Source organism: Mustelus asterias, chromosome 14 (assembly GCF_964213995.1).
Source record: "Mustelus asterias chromosome 14, sMusAst1.hap1.1, whole genome shotgun sequence".
Classification (NCBI taxonomy): domain Eukaryota; kingdom Metazoa; phylum Chordata; class Chondrichthyes; order Carcharhiniformes; family Triakidae; genus Mustelus; species Mustelus asterias.
The window spans coordinates 62,063,789-62,082,779 of record NC_135814.1 but is presented as its reverse complement, the minus strand read 5'-3'; the positions used below and the strand labels follow the sequence as shown (position 1 = coordinate 62,082,779).

The following is an 18,991-nucleotide window of genomic DNA, read 5'->3' as shown; positions in this document are numbered from 1 at the left end:
GCCTCCTCTTCCAGGCAGTGAGGAGAGGGAGAGGTGTCCTCTTTCTGGGGGGTGACATGAGGATGCCAACTCCCTGAACCACACTGGAGTGGTTGAGGTGTCGGACACCATGAGCAAACAGATTATGTTCAGAAGCAACTAGCTGCAGTGCAGGGAGAGATTGTGGAGAGGTTGTGGAGAGATTGTGGAGAGCCCCCGCCCCCCCTCCCCCCCCCCCCCCCGATGCCAGGTCCCTCAATCAGGCACCGAGTGCCTTTAAATGAGGCCATCTCCTGGAACCTGGCAACCAAGGTCTGCTTGCCATGCTCCCCACATGGGTTAATTCCAGCAACTGGCTGCAATGCAGGGAGAGACTCAATGACATTCACTCTGGTGAGTGCTTTACCCAACCCGCAAAGGTCTCTGTGTATTCAGCGTCCAGCAGAACACTAACTGAGGAGCCTGAGGGTGCATTCTGCTCCTGAACATGGGAAGCATGTGTTCCCAGGGCACTTACCCCTCAGCAAGGCCCAGAGCCCTGGTGCTGCTGAGGAATTGACAGCACAGATACATGCACTGTCTTGGGTCAATGAAGCACTGGTATTGTCCATTGAGGTCAGCAGTATTTTCTCTTTCCATCTTTTGTCCATGCAGGAGAAAAGGGTTCACAATGACCACAAAAAGGCTCAAGTTGAAGGGGTTCGCTGCCTTCACATCGTCACCTCCACTAAAGTGGGACTACTGGAGACAGCCTGGGTGACCAACCATGAGCAAGTCCAGGAAGGTGAGATTGGCATCCCTGATGGAGATGATGAATAGAGACTGGGTTGCTCTCATTAAGTGGATGTATTGCACTCCACCTCACAGGATGACAAGCCAAAGACAAGCTGCATTAGGAAACCTCAGCACTGCTGAGGATTCAAATCACTTCTTGTGTCAACCGCAGTTTCAAACACCAAGGCAGAAGACAGACTACTCTTTCTGCACTGGGCTAATTACCAGAGGAGACCTCAAAGCAATCAGCCTCACACTTTACAAGTGTATCCTCCAGCAGCTCCAATACTGTCACCTCAGTAGATCCTCACGCATGTAGATAGGATGGCACTAGATGATGAGCATGTCACGAGTGAACAGGAGAATGTCACGGAGACAGAGGCAACAGCTGTGGGCAGATGTCCATGGAGGACAGGAACAACCAACCTCAGCTGGGCACAGATGCTGGGCCTCAGGAGTCATAAGCCACAGATGAGCTCCCAGAATTTCTGGAGATAGTGTGGAGACATGGGGTGGGGTTGGAGGAGTCCATTCAGTTCATGTGAGCCACCAGAGAGGGTCTGAATGCATGAGCTCCTCCACTGAGACAGTGAATAACCGTGTGGAGTGCCATATTCAGGAGCACTCAGAGCGCATGCAGAGTACTGACTGCCACCGGATACATGTCGCATTATGTAGCATTGACAGACCCATGGTACTACAGGATGTGGGTGCATCTGGCTGGGCCAACATTGATTGCCCATCCCTAATTGCCCTTGGGAAGATGGTGATGAGGTGCCTTCTTCAACTTGCTTGGCAAATCTGATTGAATGTTTTGATGAAGTAACAAAGAAGGCTGATGAAGGAAATGTGGTAGATGTTGTCTGTGTGGATTTTAAGAAAGTGTTTTACAAGGTACCACATAAAAGATTGGTTAACCAAATTGAGGTTTATAGGAGGACCAGTGTGCAACTGGATATAAAAATTACAGTACGAGTTTTAACAACACCAGGTTAAAGTCCAACAGGTTTATTTGGTAGCAAATACTATTAGCTTTCGGAGCGCTGCTCCTTCGTCAGATGGAGTGGAAATCTGCTCTCAAACAAGGTACACAGAGACACAAAATCAAGTTACAGAATACTGATTAAAATGCGAATCTCTACAGCCAACCAGGTCATAAAGATACAGACAGTGCGAGTGGAGGGAGCATTAAGCATCGGTTGAAGGTCCTACGGAAGGCCACTGCTCTCGACTTGACATGTATGCCCAAGTCATCAGGAGGTGCGTCAACACCAAATTCATCAGCCGCACTCACAAGACAGCCCCGAACATCACCCAAGCACAACGCAATGCAATCCGTGCTCTCAAGACCAACCGCAACATTGTCATCAAACCAGCAGACAAAGGAGGGGCCATCATCATACTGAACAGAACGGATTACTGCAAAGGAGTGTACCGACAACTGAACAACGAGGAACACTACAGACAGTTACCCACAGATCCGACCAAAGAACACACCTGTCAACTCAACACTCTGATCAAGACCTTTGATCCGAACCTTCAGAGCACCCTCCGTGCTCTCATCCCACGTACTCCCCGCGTTGGAGATCTCTACTGCCTCCCGAAGATACACAAGGCAAACACACCCGGCCGTCCCATCGTATCGGGCAATGGGACCCTGTGCGAGAACCTCTCCGGCGATGTCGAGGGCATCCTGAAACCCATTGTACAAAGAATCCCCAGCTTTTGTCGCGACACTACGGACTTCCGACAGAAACTCAGCACACATGGAGCAGTTGAACCAGGAGCACTCCTCGTCACAATGGATGTCTCGGCACTCTACACCAGCATCCCCCATGACGATGGCATTGCTGCAACTGCCTCAGTACTCAACGCCGACAACTGCCAGTTTCTAGATGCAATTTTACAACTCATCCGCTTCATCCTGGACCACAATGTCTTCACCTTCAACAACCAGTTCTTCATCCAGACACACGAAACAGCCATGGGGACCAAATTCGCACCTCAATATGCCAACATTTTCATGCACAGGTTCGAACAAGACTTCTTCACCGCACAGGACCTTCAACCGATGCTATACACTAGATACATCGATGACATTTTCTTCCTTTGGAGTCATGGTGAACAATCACTGAAACAACTATATGATGACATCAACAAGTTCCATCCCACCATCAGACTCACCATGGACTACTCTCCAGAATCGGTTGCATTCTTGGACACACGCATCTCCATTAAGGACAGTCACCTCAGCACCTCACTGTACCGCAAGCCCACGGATAACCTCACAATGCTCCACTTCTCCAGCTTCCACCCTAAACTCGTTAAAGAAGCCATCCCCTACGGACAAGCCCTCCGTATACACAGGATCTGCTCGGATGAGGAGGATCACAACAGACACCTCCAGACGCTGAAAGATGCCCTCATAAGAACAGGATATGGCGCTTGACTCATCGATCGACAGTTCCGACGCACCACAGTGAAAAACCGCACCATCCTCCTCAGCAGACAAACACGGGACACGGTGGACAGAGTACCCTTCGTCGTCCAGTACTTCCCCGGAGCAGAGAAGCTACGGCATCTCCTCCGGAGCCTTCAACATGTCATTGATGAAGACGAACATCTCGCCAAGGCCATCCCCACACCCCCACTTCTTGCCTTCAAACAACCGCACAACCTCAAACAGACCATTGGCTGCAGCAAACTACCCAGCCTTCAGGAGAACAGTAACCACGACACCACACAACCCTGCCACAGCAACCTCTGCAAGACGTGCCAGATCATCAACATGGATGCCATCATCTCACGTGAAAACACCATCTACCAGGTACACGGTACCTACTCTTGCAACTCGGCCAACGTTGTCTACCTGATACGCTGCAGGAAAGGATGTCCCGAGGCATGGTACATTGGGGAAACCATGCAGACGCTACAACAACGGATGAATGGACACCGCTCGACAATCACCAGGCAAGACTGTTCTCTTCCTGTGGGGGAGCACTTCAGCGGTCACGGGCATTCGGTCTCTGATCTTCGAGTAAGCGTTCTCCAAGGCGGCCTTCACGACACACGACAGCGCAGAATCGCTGAGCAGAAACTAATAGCCAAGTTCCGCACACATGAGGACGGCCTAAACCGGGATCTTGGGTTCATGTCACACTATCGGTAACCCCCACAGCTTGCCTCCTGGATTTGCAGAATCTCACTGACTGTCCTGTCTGGAGACAATACACATTTCTTTAACCTGTGCCTAATGCTCCCTCCACTCACATTGTCTGTATCTTTAAGACTTGATTATCTGTAAAGATTCGCATTCTAATCAGTATTCTGTAACTTGATTTTGTGTCTCTGTGTACCTTGTTTGCGAGCAGATATCCACTCCATCTGACGAAGGAGCAGCGCTCCGAAAGCTAATGGCATTTGCTACCAAATAAACCTGTTGGACTTTAACCTGGTGTTGTTAAAACTCTTACTGTGTTTACCCCAGTCCAACGCCGGCATCTCCACATTATAAAAATTACCTCAAGGGCAGAAAGCAGCAAGTGGTGGTGGATAGTTGTTTTTCAGAATGCAGCGTGGGAGCACTGGTGTTCCCCAAGGATCAGTGCTCGGATCATTGCTTTTTTTGTTAAGTGTAAATGACTTGGATTTGGAAGGTGGAGTAACGTTTGAAAATTTCCTGCTGCTACCAAACTTGGAAGAGTGGTAAACAGTGAGGATGATATGAATTGCTTGCATCTGGACATAAATAAGCTAACAAAATGGCAGACAAATGGCAGATGGAATTTAATAAGGAGAAGTGTGAGGTGATGCATTTTGGCAGAAGGGACAAGAAAAGACAATACAGACTAATGAGCACAATTCTGAAAAGTGTGCTGGAACAGCGGGATGTCCAATACACGCGCACTGACCCTTGAAGCTGACAGGATGTATTGAGAAAGTGGGGAGCAAAGCATATGGGTTTTTGGGCTTCAGAAATAGGCGAACATCGTTCAAAAGCAAGGAAGCGTGCTGAACTAATATCAAGCACTGGCTCAGTCCCAATTGGCGTAATGTGAGAATGGTAACAACCTGGAACACACTGCCCACGAACGTGGAGGATGTGGAAATTATCAATGATCTCAAAGACAATTGTACAAACACCTGAAGAAAATAAACTTGCAGTGTTCACAGGGTACACGCTGGGGACTGGGACTGACTGGATTGCTCAGTGGGAGGCTGGCAAAGACTTATTGGGCCGAATGGCTTTCTTCAGTGCTGTAACTGGCTCTCTGGGCTAGTTTCTATGGGGGGGAAGGCAGTATGCTGCTTGCCCCAGGTGGGGATGGGGGGGGTTGGGTTTTGGAAGAGAGGCACAAAGTGGGGGGGTACTATTTGAGGGTGTGCGCCCCTGATGCACACACAGGGCACCCCTCCCAAAGGATGTAACCCCCTTCTGTTCCATTCGTTCATAAACATGGGTGAAAAAACAGCCTTTCCACTCAGGCAGACAGATTGAGGGCCTTTAGTGGCCATTAATTAGTGTAGTGGGTGTCCTCCCCATGCCCAGTATATGGGAACTGGGGTTAGCAGTGAGCAGGGAGTGATGGGCTATTCATCTGACATGGGCTACATGCCCTCCACCCTGCCCAAAACACACCTGGGGATGGGGAAGGGATGTGCTGGAAACATAAGATCCTGACCTATGACCTGAAACATCAACTCTGTTTTTGTCTCCACTGATGCTGCCAGACCTGCTGAGTATTTCTAGCATTTTTGTCATTCCTGCCACCTCTGAATATGGGTGCATGGAATGTTTTTGCCCATTAGTGTGTTCATAAACAAAAACAAAGGATGGAACTTGGTGCACAGATAGTGTATGGCCCAAGGAAGAGCAGCTTGGTTTTTGCAAAGATGCAAATCAGGATCCTGAACTTTTTTAAAACAACAATCCATCAACATTGAGAGATAATGCATATTTACTTTTTAAAAATAGAATATTGTGGGTTGTTCTGTTTAAAATATCATGAATTGCTTTAGAATATTGTGGATCATCTCAGCTGTTGGGGTGGAATTTGTCACGGCTGTCAAAATGTGAGCAATGTTTTCAGAGCACGTTATTGGTATTGCTGCTCCCTGGACTACGGGGAATGCTTAAAATCATCTTATAGAATCCTACAGTGCAGAATGAGGCCATTTGGCATCGACCACAAACCCACCCAGGCCCTATCCCCATAACCCATGTATTTACTCTAGCTAGCCCCCCTGACACTAAGGGGCAATTTAGCATGGCCAATCCACCTAACCTGCACATCTTTGAACTGTAGGAGGAAACCAGAGCACCCAGAGGAAACCCAAACAGACATGGGGAGAATGTACAAGCTCCGCACAAACAGTGACCCAAGCCAGGATTTGAACCGGGGTCCCTGGCGCTGTGAGGCAGCGGTGCTAACCACTGTGCCACCGTGCCGCGCTGTGGAACTGTTATCTTTTTCACTTCAGCCTTTCCAGCTGTAACAGGAGATGCTGCGTGTATCACACAGTCAGATCACTCTGTCAGAGGCCACAAACAGATAGGACAAAGGAGCGCTGAGACTTGCAGCAGTGGCCAGGATCCCTCAAGCCAAGGGCATAAATACAAAGCACTCACATAGCTTTGGGGGACCCAAAGACTCGCCAGGAACCTTTCTGAACCTGAAGGGCTTCCATTTTAGAAGTCTGATCCGTCCTGAACAAATTTTCACATGTACCAGTTTCACAAGCACTAGAAAACATGGTGCTGACATCTGACCCTGGATTGGAAGGTCTCTGGGATTCTTAGAGCAGGTTATGACTTTAAAATAGGACCATTTTTACAAACATCAATATCCTCCTCATTCAGGTATTTTAAATCTTACTGAACCTGCTCACTGCCAAGTGGCCCCGGTGTCTGACAGGCAGACCAGACAGTTGCATCTTCTTTTCCTGTTCCATTGAGCAGACCCACACTGGAATTGAACTTTGGGGTGGAGTTGAGAAAGGAAACAAAAGGATCTGCCCGAATGGTACACTGATTTAGGTCGGCACGCTATATACTGTAATCTGAATACATTTTTAGAAAGGACCGCGTAGGAAGTTGTCCACAATGTTTCAGCGATCTCCATAGGGTGAATTCCCCTTTCCTGGCATCAATTTAAATCTAAAGTTAAGTCAAGAGGATCCTCAGGCACGACAATGATGTCAGTAAGCAGGGTAAGTAACCAAACATATTGAAGTATTCTCACAGACAGCAAATCAGGAAATTAAAAACACCTATTCCTTTTACTTTCAATTTTCAGAATGCAAAATAAATGATTGGGATTGGATTTAGATGAAAGCTATAATATTATTATAATCTCAACTTCTTTGAAAAAATACTTTTTCATCATGATGGAGAAATTTGGCAGTCCACAAATATAAAATTAGCTTTTCGGGGCCAGTCAGGATGTCTAAGCAGTAATTATGAAGTTAAAAGCATACACACCTGACTCAACAAGGTGTAACGTTTTACAGTGAAACGAATAGAATGAGAGTGGGATTGCTTATATTCTAGACAACCTCAACCGTGCATCCTCATGGTGTGATGACAGTGAATGCCATTGCCATTATCAGAATGAAATTCAGACCACTATGGCCTATTTGAAACAATAGCAAAGACACATTTCAATCTCCACGTGGCCTGTGTTAAGACACCCTATAATCAAAATAGAACATATTAACTCTGACATCCAGAGACCAAGCTAGATTTATTAATTACCACTTACATTCACATTGTACTTACCACTTCGACCATTTTGATGAAATATAGTTCCTTAGGAAATTTAATATTAAGAGTAGTTGAGTAAGCATCATCCCCTGCATTGAACAGAGATACATTCAGTATAATCCACTTCACTTCCTGAACTGCCAGGTAAGATTTGTTTGCATGGGACCTAGAAAACAAAACCATTAAATCTATATTGCTGTATAAACATCATGCTGCCCAAGATTTACTGACCATGACAATATACATTCTCATTGGGTAAGGTTGGCTGCTCGTAATGTAAAGTGGGAAAACTACCATTTTATTCTAACAACTGAATATTTTTGTAGAATAGAGGTAAATATATAACAAAGTTTAAGGCAATTATTATCCCTATCACGTTCGTCTTCCAATGCGCAATCCCAAATGTCTCCACAACAATCCAGATGCAGATCAACAAGAAAGATGCTTGATTTGAAAATGATCAACCAAAGATAATGTTCGTATTCTTCTGATTTCAATACTGTCAATCTTATCTTGCATTTGCTATGAAAGTCAAGTCACAGCTTTCAATATAGACACAAGTATTGAGGTACCATGACTGCTTCCCTGCCAGAAAAGCAAGACATTTGTAAGATATTCTGGCTTTTAACCAGCACATTAGTCACTGAACACCTTTGGGAAGAGATCTGGCACACAGACAAGAAGCAGAAGGTGATAACAATTGTACGTTACTAGGTTTCAGAATAATTGTAAATGATAAACACAGTATACCGGAAAGGTATACTTTGACCAGAACAGGAAAATGCATTTTCACTTTCAACAAAAATTTTACATTCCTTTTTGTGGCAAAGATTAACATTTCAACTATTTCCCGGAGAATGTGTTATCTGGCTCGTGATGATGTTTCCATGGTGCTGCCACTGAGATGCCCATCAGCTTGGTGCCAAGCATACAGCAGAGCACCAGGTGTGCATCTGGGAGCGTGACAAGGGTACGCTAAAGACTTCCACTGATGAATAATCTTCTTTCTGTCCTCCATAAAAATTATTTGGCATAGAACAAAGTCAGATCCTCATGCAAAGTACTGGCACTGAAATAATTTACTGCAATTCAAACTAAACAGGACAGCGAAATAATTCAGTGTTGTGATTGAAGTGAGAATAGATTACACACAGCTTCCAGAATTTATTTTTCTTGCTATTGTAACTACTGGTATTTTGACCTATCATAGTACTGTCTATTTCTCACTTCCTAAGAAAAAAATCCAAATTCAGATATTAATTCGGCCTCTTTATAATACCTTCTTGAATTCGAGATGTTTGCTATTATCAGAGAAAAGCAGCTATCAGCTCACGAGCAGGAGCTAAGATCTCACTAATCATCATGGCTACTTCCTAAAATTTTAAAACTGGACAATGATCTTTCAAAATGACTGGAGCTATGTTTGCCTGTAACCGTAAACAAAATAAACATTCTGGCAGCATCTGACAAGCTGACACCTCGTTATCTCTGAAGAGATGCTAATGGCCCTAATGCTACAGTGACCCAATTTAAAGAAAATTATACAAAGGCTATCTACGTTTCATATGCTGGGCTTAGCCAACAGAGTCTCCTCGTCTGCTGGGACAAAGGATCCTGCAACCTCCTTAGATTTGTAATGGTTGGAACATTACGAATTTCAAGAACCAAAATGAAGTAATATTCTCCTGTCGTCAAAGACTAACTGGAGAAGTGGGAGTCATGTCATGTCACTCAACGTGGCTGGGAGAGTCAATTGTACTGTGTTGTTGGGCGGCAAGGCAGTCTGCTATCTTCCATCTAGTAAACAGCAGCTCAGAACAAAGGCTATGCCCAGGTTTGAATGCTGGGCTCCCATCTGCACTATCTCGGACTTCTGAACTTCTATACCATTACCTACAGGACCAATACGTCTCTGCATGCTTATCTCCTTGTGTAAGTCAATTCTACTGAACAAATGAATTATCCAGCATCAGTCTTCAACCTGCTGCTCTCTGTGAAGGAATTCATCATTGGATTTTAATTCTGGACCCTGCGTTCACCAGAAGCAATAATGCTTTTCTCTGTGGTCTTTGCCCTGTAAATCTTTCTTTCTCCATCCCCCTTTTATTGAATGAATGTACAGGGAGCTATGTAACAATACCCCACTCCCACGTTTTCAGTGTGTGAATAAACAAACCTTCTGGGTTTATCTTATCTCGAGTTTGCTGTGGAGCTATTATTAAAAATTGGATCACACCACTTATAAAGGGGAAAAACAAAATCAAATCACCTTTCTGTTTACAGATGAGTGGTGAGAGGAGAAGTCAGGACTGTTTGAAGTCGATCCTCTCATATACATCTCAGCATCTAATTTATTCACTTTTGATTCAATGTTATTGTTATTCAACGTGAGCTGAACGTAGCTGTGAGAAGAATTGGGTGCGGAGTTATTCTGCTGGTTCCTCACCAAACTGCCAGAAATGACATTGGGTGGGTGATATTTCTGCTGAAGTATGTACGGGTGGGTATGTACGGTCAGGAACTTGCACTCAGCAGTGAAGCTGAAATCTTAGAAAGCTGCCTACAAAAACCTAGTGAACCCTGTGGCCTAGATTTCACCTTTCCTCAATTAATTTGATTCTAGCACCAATGAAAGGGGATCTCCAATATCCAGTAAAAATGGAGGCTTCAAACAAATCAAACAGACTAAGTAGCCAATCACACCAAATAATTCATACAGTCAGCAAAACAGGAAATAAAATGCACCAATTAGGCTTCATTTTTAATAATTTTACAGTGAGTGAAATACATATTAAGATATGGATATGGGAAGCTCTGAAGTTTATTATTTTAAAAGTCTGTGGAATTTTTATGAAAATGGAGAAATTTGATATCCTGTAAATATAAATTGTTTTTTTTGCAGGGATAGGGATACGGCTTAGCACCATTTATGCTAAGCATAAATAGCATGTGGTTAAAAACCCAGCTGCACCTCATTCAACCTGTGTCCTTTTATACAGCAAGATAGGAAGACAAAAGGTGACAGTTCACATTAATTCAGCAGCTTCCGAAGATTCCCATCTGTGGGGGCTTTAGCAGCTATAATGATCTCGCTAGAGGCCGGTAACTCTTTTTAAAGTCAACAAAATTTCAGTGATTTGCTAAAAGCACAGGCCACAAGATTCCCACAGTTTAAAACAGAATAGTCTGTTTTGCTACACAAGAGTGAACAAAGCAAACACAAATGCTATCTGGCCTCTCCTTCAACATCCCAAATTCACAGGAGTTAAACATGAATTAACAGGCAAATCGTGGACAAATACAAACTAGAAATTACACCTTAAATGACAAATACAACTAAGACAGATCTTGTGGAATTGGCTCAGCCGTCCACTCTGATTTTACTGATCACAAAACTGTGGCTAAGCAGAATGTAAATGAATTAAAGATTCTAAGCTTTTATTAAAGATAAGCCATATCATTGCAGCAATTTCCTTTTCCAACTTGCTTGGGATGGGGACCCCACTAGGTGCCATAAGACTGTCTGTCACACATGACTGTCTGTGTGGAGTTTGCACATTCTCCTCGTGTCTGCGTGGGTTTCCTCCGGGTGCTCCGGTTTCCTCCCACAGTCCAAAGATGTGCGGGTTAGGTTGATTGGCCATGCTAAAATTGCCCCTTAGTGTCCTGAGATGCGTAGGTTAGAGGATTAATGGGTAAAATATGTAGGGAAAGGGGGGTAGGGCCTGGGTGGGATTGTGGTCGGTGCAGACTCGATGGGCCTAATGGCCTCTTTCTGTACTGTAGGGTTTCTATGATTTCTATGAAGATTGGCTCAATACCTGCCCTCTATATGTAATTAACCTGTCTCTGGGAAATTGACCAGGATTAAGGTATAAGCAAGAGGTGGTCAGAGTCCAGCCATGCTCAGCCTCTTTATTCTGCAAAATATCTTACATCATGTTGTTCCACTTCTAATCACCACCTACCTAGTCATTTACATATTTAACTTAAAGACTGCAAATGCAGTAACAGAAAAATAAATCATACATTGGAGGAATCGTCGCAAAAAATGGCAGAGTGTTGGTTCCGGCGAGAAGAACAGACTGGTTTTCTCTCCAGATCTTACCACACTCTGCCACAAACAGGTGGACATGTTTCACGCAGTCATGTAGGGTGGGCGGGGCCTAAACATACCGGCAAAGTCCGGCTGCTCTGAGATCAGGACGCCATGTTTAAAGGGCGTCCTGATCAAAGCAAAATGTCACCTCCTGCTACCCCACCACGGAGGTCTCAGGGCTCTGCATCACCCCATGATCAGAGCCAGCATTCACACACACTACCGCACTCCCATCGGAGTCGGCATTCACCCCTCAGGTAAGTAGCTTAAGGGGAGGTTTTAAAGAAACGGAATAGGACAAAAAGAGGGAAAACAAATTATGATACCGGAAGACAAAAAAAGGAAGATTGCCAAATCACGGGAATCCGTACTAAAATGTGCATATATTAATACACAGTCCTTAAGAAACAAATAATGGAACTACGATTAATTAAAATATAAAATCATTACATAACAGCAATAATTAAAGTCTGGCTGTCCCTTGGTCAGGACTGACAATGAAATATTCCTGTATATAATGTTCAGAATGAGATAGGGGGAGTAAAGTGGGATATTGGTAATGGTTTAATTAGACAAAAAGCATCACAGCATTATTCCATCAGGATTTAACCAGGCAAGTGACCCAAATTGAATCCTTTCAGATTCAGCCGAGGAACAGAAAGACATTGCTATATTATTGGGAGTACATTATCGACCAATGATGCAGCCAGATTTAAAAAGATGCATGTTAACAACAGAACTGGGATTGTATTTTATCGAATGATGGTTTATTTACCTAAAACTAAAGAGCAGATGGACTTGGGGACACAGATGCACAAGTCATTAAAAGGTGGCAGTGGAATCCTACCTAAAAGGAAGTAATTTTTACATTACGTGATATTGCAGACAAAATACTTAGGTTGTTTGGAAGATGCAGTAATTTGCATGTGGAAATTAAAACTAATCTGTTTAAATGGAAACATCCAAGGAATATGCTTTGCAAATTAGTAAACATGTTTTTCTCCTTTTTGAGCTGTGGGAAAAGCATACTTGTAATAAATTTCTGTGCATGCTTCCTAACTCTGCCTGGTCTTGTTGATACCATGGCACACGGAACTGAAAGGAGTTTTGTTTAAGAAACCAACTAGCAAAGGACAGTCCTGAGGTTGTAAAGAGTGAAGAAGTAAATCATAGAATCACTATAGTGCAGAATGAGGCCATTCAGCCCATCGAGTCTGCACTGAGCACGATCCCACCCAGGCCCTATCCCCATAACCCCACCTATTTACCCTAGCTAGTCCCCTTGACACTAAGGGGCAATTTAGCGCGGCCAGTCAACCTAACATGCACATGTTTGGACTGTGGGAGAAAACCGGGGCACCTGGAGGAAACCCACGCAGACACAGGGAGAATGTGCAAACTCCACACAGTCAGCCGAGGCCAGAATCGAACCCAGGTCCCTGGTGCTGTGAGGCAGCAGTGCCAACCAGTGTCCCACTGTGCTGCCCCAATGCTTTTAAAATAGCAGTTCTAAGCTCTGTTTCATGATGTGTTCATTTGGGCCAATTTTAAGTTTCTGAACTTAATACTAATGGGACAGACATTGTCTCAAAATGGGGCTGAAAGACATACTGTCATTTTGAGATGGCCCTACACTGGGGCTTGCCTGGGTGTCTTTGGCTGAAGTGCAGACCCCATTTGCAATTTTAAGGGATCATGAGTAGAATGTGCACCGTAAGTGGAGTGAGTGCTCTTCCTGGTTCCACAGTAATAAAAGGGCCATTGCCAGCTCAGGCTCCACATTGTCTCTGCCCAGTCCTTTGAACCAGCTTGGTGTAGGAGACTGACAAAATATCTATTGGTGAAGCACAGCCAGACACTCATCTGGCACCTGCAGCTCGTAGCTTCCATTCCAAATGAGATCAAAGCAAATTACTGTGGATGCTGGAATCTGAAACAAAATAGAAAATGCTGGAAACCCTCAGCAGGTCTGACAGTATCTGTGGAGAACATAGAACATAGAACATTACAGCGCAGAACAGGCCCTTCGGCCCACGATGTTGCACCGACCAGTTAAAAAAAAAAACTGTGACCCTCCAACCTAAACCAATTTCTTTTCATCCATGAACCTATCTACGGATCTCTTAAACGCCCCCAAACTAGGCGCATTTACTACTGATGCTGGCAGGGCATTCCAATCCCTCACCACCCTCTGGGTAAAGAACCTACCCCTGACATCGGTTCTATAACTACCCCCCCTCAATTTAAAGCCATGCCCCCTCGTGCTGGATTTCTCCATCAGAGGAAAAAGGCTATCACTATCCACCCTATCTAAACCTCTAATCATCTTATATGTTTCAATAAGATCCCCTCTTAGCCGTCGCCTTTCCAGCGAAAACAATCCCAAATCCCTCAGCCTCTCCTCATAGGATCTCCCCTCCATACCAGGCAACATCCTGGTAAACCTCCTCTGCACCCTCTCCAAAGCCTCCACATCCTTCCTGTAATGTGGGGACCAGAACTGCACACAGTACTCCAAGTGCGGCCGCACCAGAGTTGTGTACAGTTGCAACATAACGCTACGACTCCTAAATTCAATCCCCCTACCAATAAACGCCAAGACACCATATGCCTTCTTAACAACCTTATCTACTTGATTCCCAACTTTCAGGGATCTATGCACACATACACCTAGATCCCTCTGCTCCTCCACACTATTCAAAGTCCTCCCGTTAGCCCTATACTCAACACATCTGTTATTCCTACCAAAGTGAATTACCTCACACTTCTCCGCATTAAACTCCATCCGCCACCTCTCGGCCCAACTTTGCAACCTGTCTAAGTCTTCCTGCAAACTACGACACCCTTCCTCACTGTCTACCACACCACCGACTTTGGTGTCATCAGCAAATTTGCTAATCCACCCAACTATACCCTCATCCAGATCATTAATAAATATTACAAACAGCAGTGGCCCCAAAACAGATCCCTGAGGTACACCACTTGTAACCGCACTCCATGATGAATATTTACTATCAACCACCACCCTCTGTTTCCTATCCGCTAGCCAATTCCTGATCCAATTTCCTAGATCACCCCCAATCCCATACATCTGCATTTTCTGCAGAAGCCTACCATGGTGAACCTTATCAAACGCCTTACTAAAATCCATATATACCACGTCCACTGCCTTGCCCCCATCCACCTCCTTGGTCACTTTCTCAAAAAACTCAATAAGGTTAGTAAGGCACGACCTACCTGCCACAAAACCATGCTGACTATCACCTATCAATTCATTACTCTCCAAATAACTATAAATCCTATCCCTTATAATTTTTTCCAACATCTTGCCGACAACAGAAGTGAGACTCACCGGTCTATAATTCCCGGGGAAGTCTCTGTTCCCCTTCTTAAACAATGGGACAACATTCGCTAACCTCCAATCTTCTGGTACTATACCAGAGGCCAACGACGACCTGAAGATCAGAGCCAGAGGCTCTGCAATCACTTCTCTTGCCTCCCAGAGAATCCTTGGATAAATCCCATCCGGACCAGGGGATTTATCTATTTTCAGACCCTCCAGAATATCCTGCACATCCTCCTTATCAACTGTAATACTGTCTATTCTACTCCCTTGCAACCCAGTGTCCTCCTCAGCTATATTCATGTCCCCTTGCGTGAACACCGAAGAGAAATATTGGTTCAATGCTTCACCAATCTCCTCCGGTTCCACACATAACTTCCCTCTGCCATCTATAACTGGCCCTAAACTTGCCCTAACCAACCTTCTGTTCTTGACATACCTATAGAACGCCTTAGGATTCTCTTTAACCCTATCCGCCAAAGTCTTCTCATGTCCCCTTATAGCCCTTCTAAGCTCGCTCTTCAACTCCCTCTTAGCCAATCTAAAGCTTTCTAGTGCACTACCCGAGTGCTCACGTCTCATCCGAACATAAGCCTCCTTTTTCTTTTTAACCAGAGAGAGAATATAGAGCTAACGTTTAGAATCTGGAAAACCCTTCGTCAGAGCTCTGTATAAAATTCTGCCCAATGATTGGTTAATCACATTTAAATACCAGCAGACATTACATCTGATGAATTCTTTTTTAAATTTCGATTTCATCATCTTTCCAGACAGAACAGGAAGCATTTTCTTCCTTAGTTGCGGTCTGCTCTAAATTCTAAGTGCCGAATGAGCATGAAAACAGGAGTGATTCGCACCCATTTTTTGGGCGACGCAATCACATGGCACTTAGAAAAAAAGAGGCAAAGTGTGAATCTCGCCAGTAGGGGGCGTGGATGGAGCCTATTCAGGCCGAGAAGCTGGCTGCTGAGCTGCAGAGGCACAATCGCCCCAATCTCCTAGTGCACTGTGTACAAGTGTACAGATCTGTCACTCCCCCAACCCCTCGGAGATAGCAGCCCCACCGCACCCCCTGACCCCCAGCCGATCGCTGCCCCCGCGTCCCCGTCCCCCCAGCCGATTGCCAGCCACAATCCCCCACTCCAGCCAATCGCTGCCCCGGCAATCTCCGATGCAGAGTACTCTCCTCTACGAAACTCCCATGCCCTGCATCCCCATCATGAGTTCGTTCCCTTCAGGACCCGCCCCTCCCCCGCCCATGCACTGCCAGGTGCCTGGGTGTATGTGAGCACTACCAGGGTGCCAGGCTGGTGGTGCCAGGCTGGCACTGCCCATGGGACACTGCCCACCTCTTCCCCTAACCACCCTGGGGGAGGCAATGTCCTTCGATCCCCCCAGCAAAGACATCACATCAGGTCCCGATCGCTGAGGGCTATACTTGATCCTCGCCGGTGAGGACCTCCACCGGTGAAGTCAGTAAGGTATATGAGCTCGGGCAATTGCGTCGGGACTCACTAATTAAAATAGGATCATGAATATTTAAATCAGCCTCACGCCTGGAGCTGGTAAGGTCACGAGAGGTGTGAAACCGGGCACGAAACTAGTTTTTTGCCCCCATAAAGTTGGAAAGTGAATCATTCCACTGGCTGCTTGTTGCTGTTGCTTTTGCCATAATTTCCTGTCTGATGTGATGCCAGATGCTAAATACAACATTCAGATACAAGCAGGTATATTCAAACTCAGCGCTAATGAGAGGATAATGTCACATTATACTTCCCATCAGTCCTGCAATGCCCATCAAACGCTGGGAAGGCTCAGCAGGATTCTGTTCAAAGCTTAAACTCTCTGAAAGGGTCAATATGAATTTGACATTCTGCAATTGATTCACCCCTGCACCATAGAAATGGTGAACTTCACCGAAACCTCCCTTCACCTATAGGCAGTTAGCCTACACCCATTTGGAATAACCTAAAGCCTACATGTGACACAGTATTGTTCGACTTCAATATACCAAGTTTCTGTCCAACACCAACAACAACTCTAATTTATATAGCACCTCGACCTTATAACAGTCATAGAATCCCACAGAATCCCTACAGTACAGAAGGAGGCCATTCATTCCATTGAATCTGCACCGACCACAATCCCACCCAGGCCCTATTCCTGTAATCCCTCATATTTACCCTACTAATCCCCCTGACACTAGTGTTAATTTATCATGGCCAATCAACCTAACCTACACATCTTTAGACTGTGGGAGGAAACTGGAGCACCCGGAGGAAACCCACACAGACACGGGGAGGATGTGCAAACTCCACACAGACAGTGACCCGAGGCCGGGAATCGAACCCAGGTCCCTGGCGGTGTGAGGCAGCAGTGCGAACCACTGTGCTACCATGTCACCCATGGCACTTGAAGTAATATAATAGATAAAAATGGATGCAGGGACAATGAAGACAACATAAGAAAGGATGACAAAGGTTCGGCTGAAAAAGCTGGATTTTAAGGAGCACCTTAAAAGGGGGTTCGGGGGGGGGAGGTGGAGGTGGATCGACAGAAGAGTGTTTGAAAGGAAACTGTAGAGCACAGGACCTAGACAGCCGATGGCACCACAGCCAAACGAAGGGTAAAAGAAAGAGGGGGTAGTGCACAGAATCAGAGGAACTCAGAGCTCAGATGGGGATTGTAGGGCTGGAAAAGGTTAGAGGGATAGGGATCAGGGGCAAAGCCATGAAAGAAATTAAATGTGAGGACAAAAGTAATAAATTTGATGCATTGGGTCCCAGCCAATGTAGGTCAGCTAAGATAGGCAGAGTTTGGACAGGAGAGTTAGGATGATCTGAATTTTGTAATGGATAGAAAATAGGGTGCCATCCAGTGCATTGAACTGTCAAATCTAAAGACAAGAAATGAATAGATGAGGGTTTAAACAGATTGAGGTACCAACGGTGGAAGGAACAATTATGGAGTTGAAAGTAAATTACCTTCATGATGGAAAGGATTATGAGGTTGATTAATTAACACAAAGATTGGAAACAGTCCGATCTAGTCTGAGACAATGGCAAGGAATGGGAACTCAGAAGCAATGAGGGTTTGTGGGAGGGACTGAGGACAATAACTTCAGTTTTCCCAATGTTTAAATAGAGAAATTCGGCTGAGTTTTAGATTAATGGGCAAGGAGAAGGGGTGAAGGAAGAACAGAAGAGGTATCTTGCCTATCTCTGTTACATTTTGGAATACATCACAAAGGCAGAGAATTTCAATTGAAAACAACTCTGCTGCTTATACCTTGCTGGGGTCAACAGATCAACATATCGAGGTTCTGGAGAACACCCCAAAATGCCAAAGCAGCATTGCCATGGGGAAGATTAGGACCACCATTAAAATAACCTGCCTCCGCTGTGAATGATGTGGAGATGCCGGCGTTGGACTGGGGTAAGCACAGTAAGAAGTCTCACAACACCAGGTTAAAGTCCAACAGGTTTATTTGGTAGCAACAGCCACTAGCTTTCGGAGCGCTGCTCCTTCATCAGGTGAGTGGGAGTTCTGTTCACAAACAGGGCATATAAAGACACAAACTCAATTTACAAAATAATGGTAGGAATGCGATTCCAACCATTATTTTGTAAATTGAGCTTTCCAACCATTATTTTGTAAATTGAACTTGTGTCTTTATATGCCCTGTTTGTGAACAGAACTTCCACTTACCTGACGAAGGAGCAGCACTCCGAAAGCGAGTGGCTTGTGCTACCAAATAAACCTGTTGGACTTTAATCTGGTGTGGTGAGACTTCTTACTCCACTGTGAAAACAGTGAACTCTCTACTTTTGGCCTATTACTATTGAATCTTATTTTGGCCAGAAATTAATCTCCACTGTACAATTTGCATGTTTGCATGCATGTGTACATATTGCGAAAACCAGGACGTGTGTTCAGCTTTTTAGTTTCTTTACCTGGGTGGGATTTTTGGTCAACAAAAACTAACGCCTTTGAATTTAAACTCAAGAAAACCTGTCAAACGAAGTTCTTTGCA

The 18,991-nt window shown here is 45.0% G+C and overlaps 1 protein-coding gene across 3 annotated transcripts in view; it reads right to left on the bottom strand.

Annotated features, from left to right (window-relative positions):
- itga4 (integrin alpha 4) overlaps positions 1–18,991 on the bottom strand; it is a 162,476-nt gene that overhangs the window by 44,423 nt on the left and 99,062 nt on the right. For all 3 annotated transcript variants that reach the window (XM_078228518.1, XM_078228515.1, XM_078228516.1), the window contains one exon: positions 7,532–7,682. In XM_078228518.1, coding sequence (XP_078084644.1) covers positions 7,532–7,682 — 151 coding nt within the window. The remainder of the gene's footprint in view (positions 1–7,531; positions 7,683–18,991) is intronic.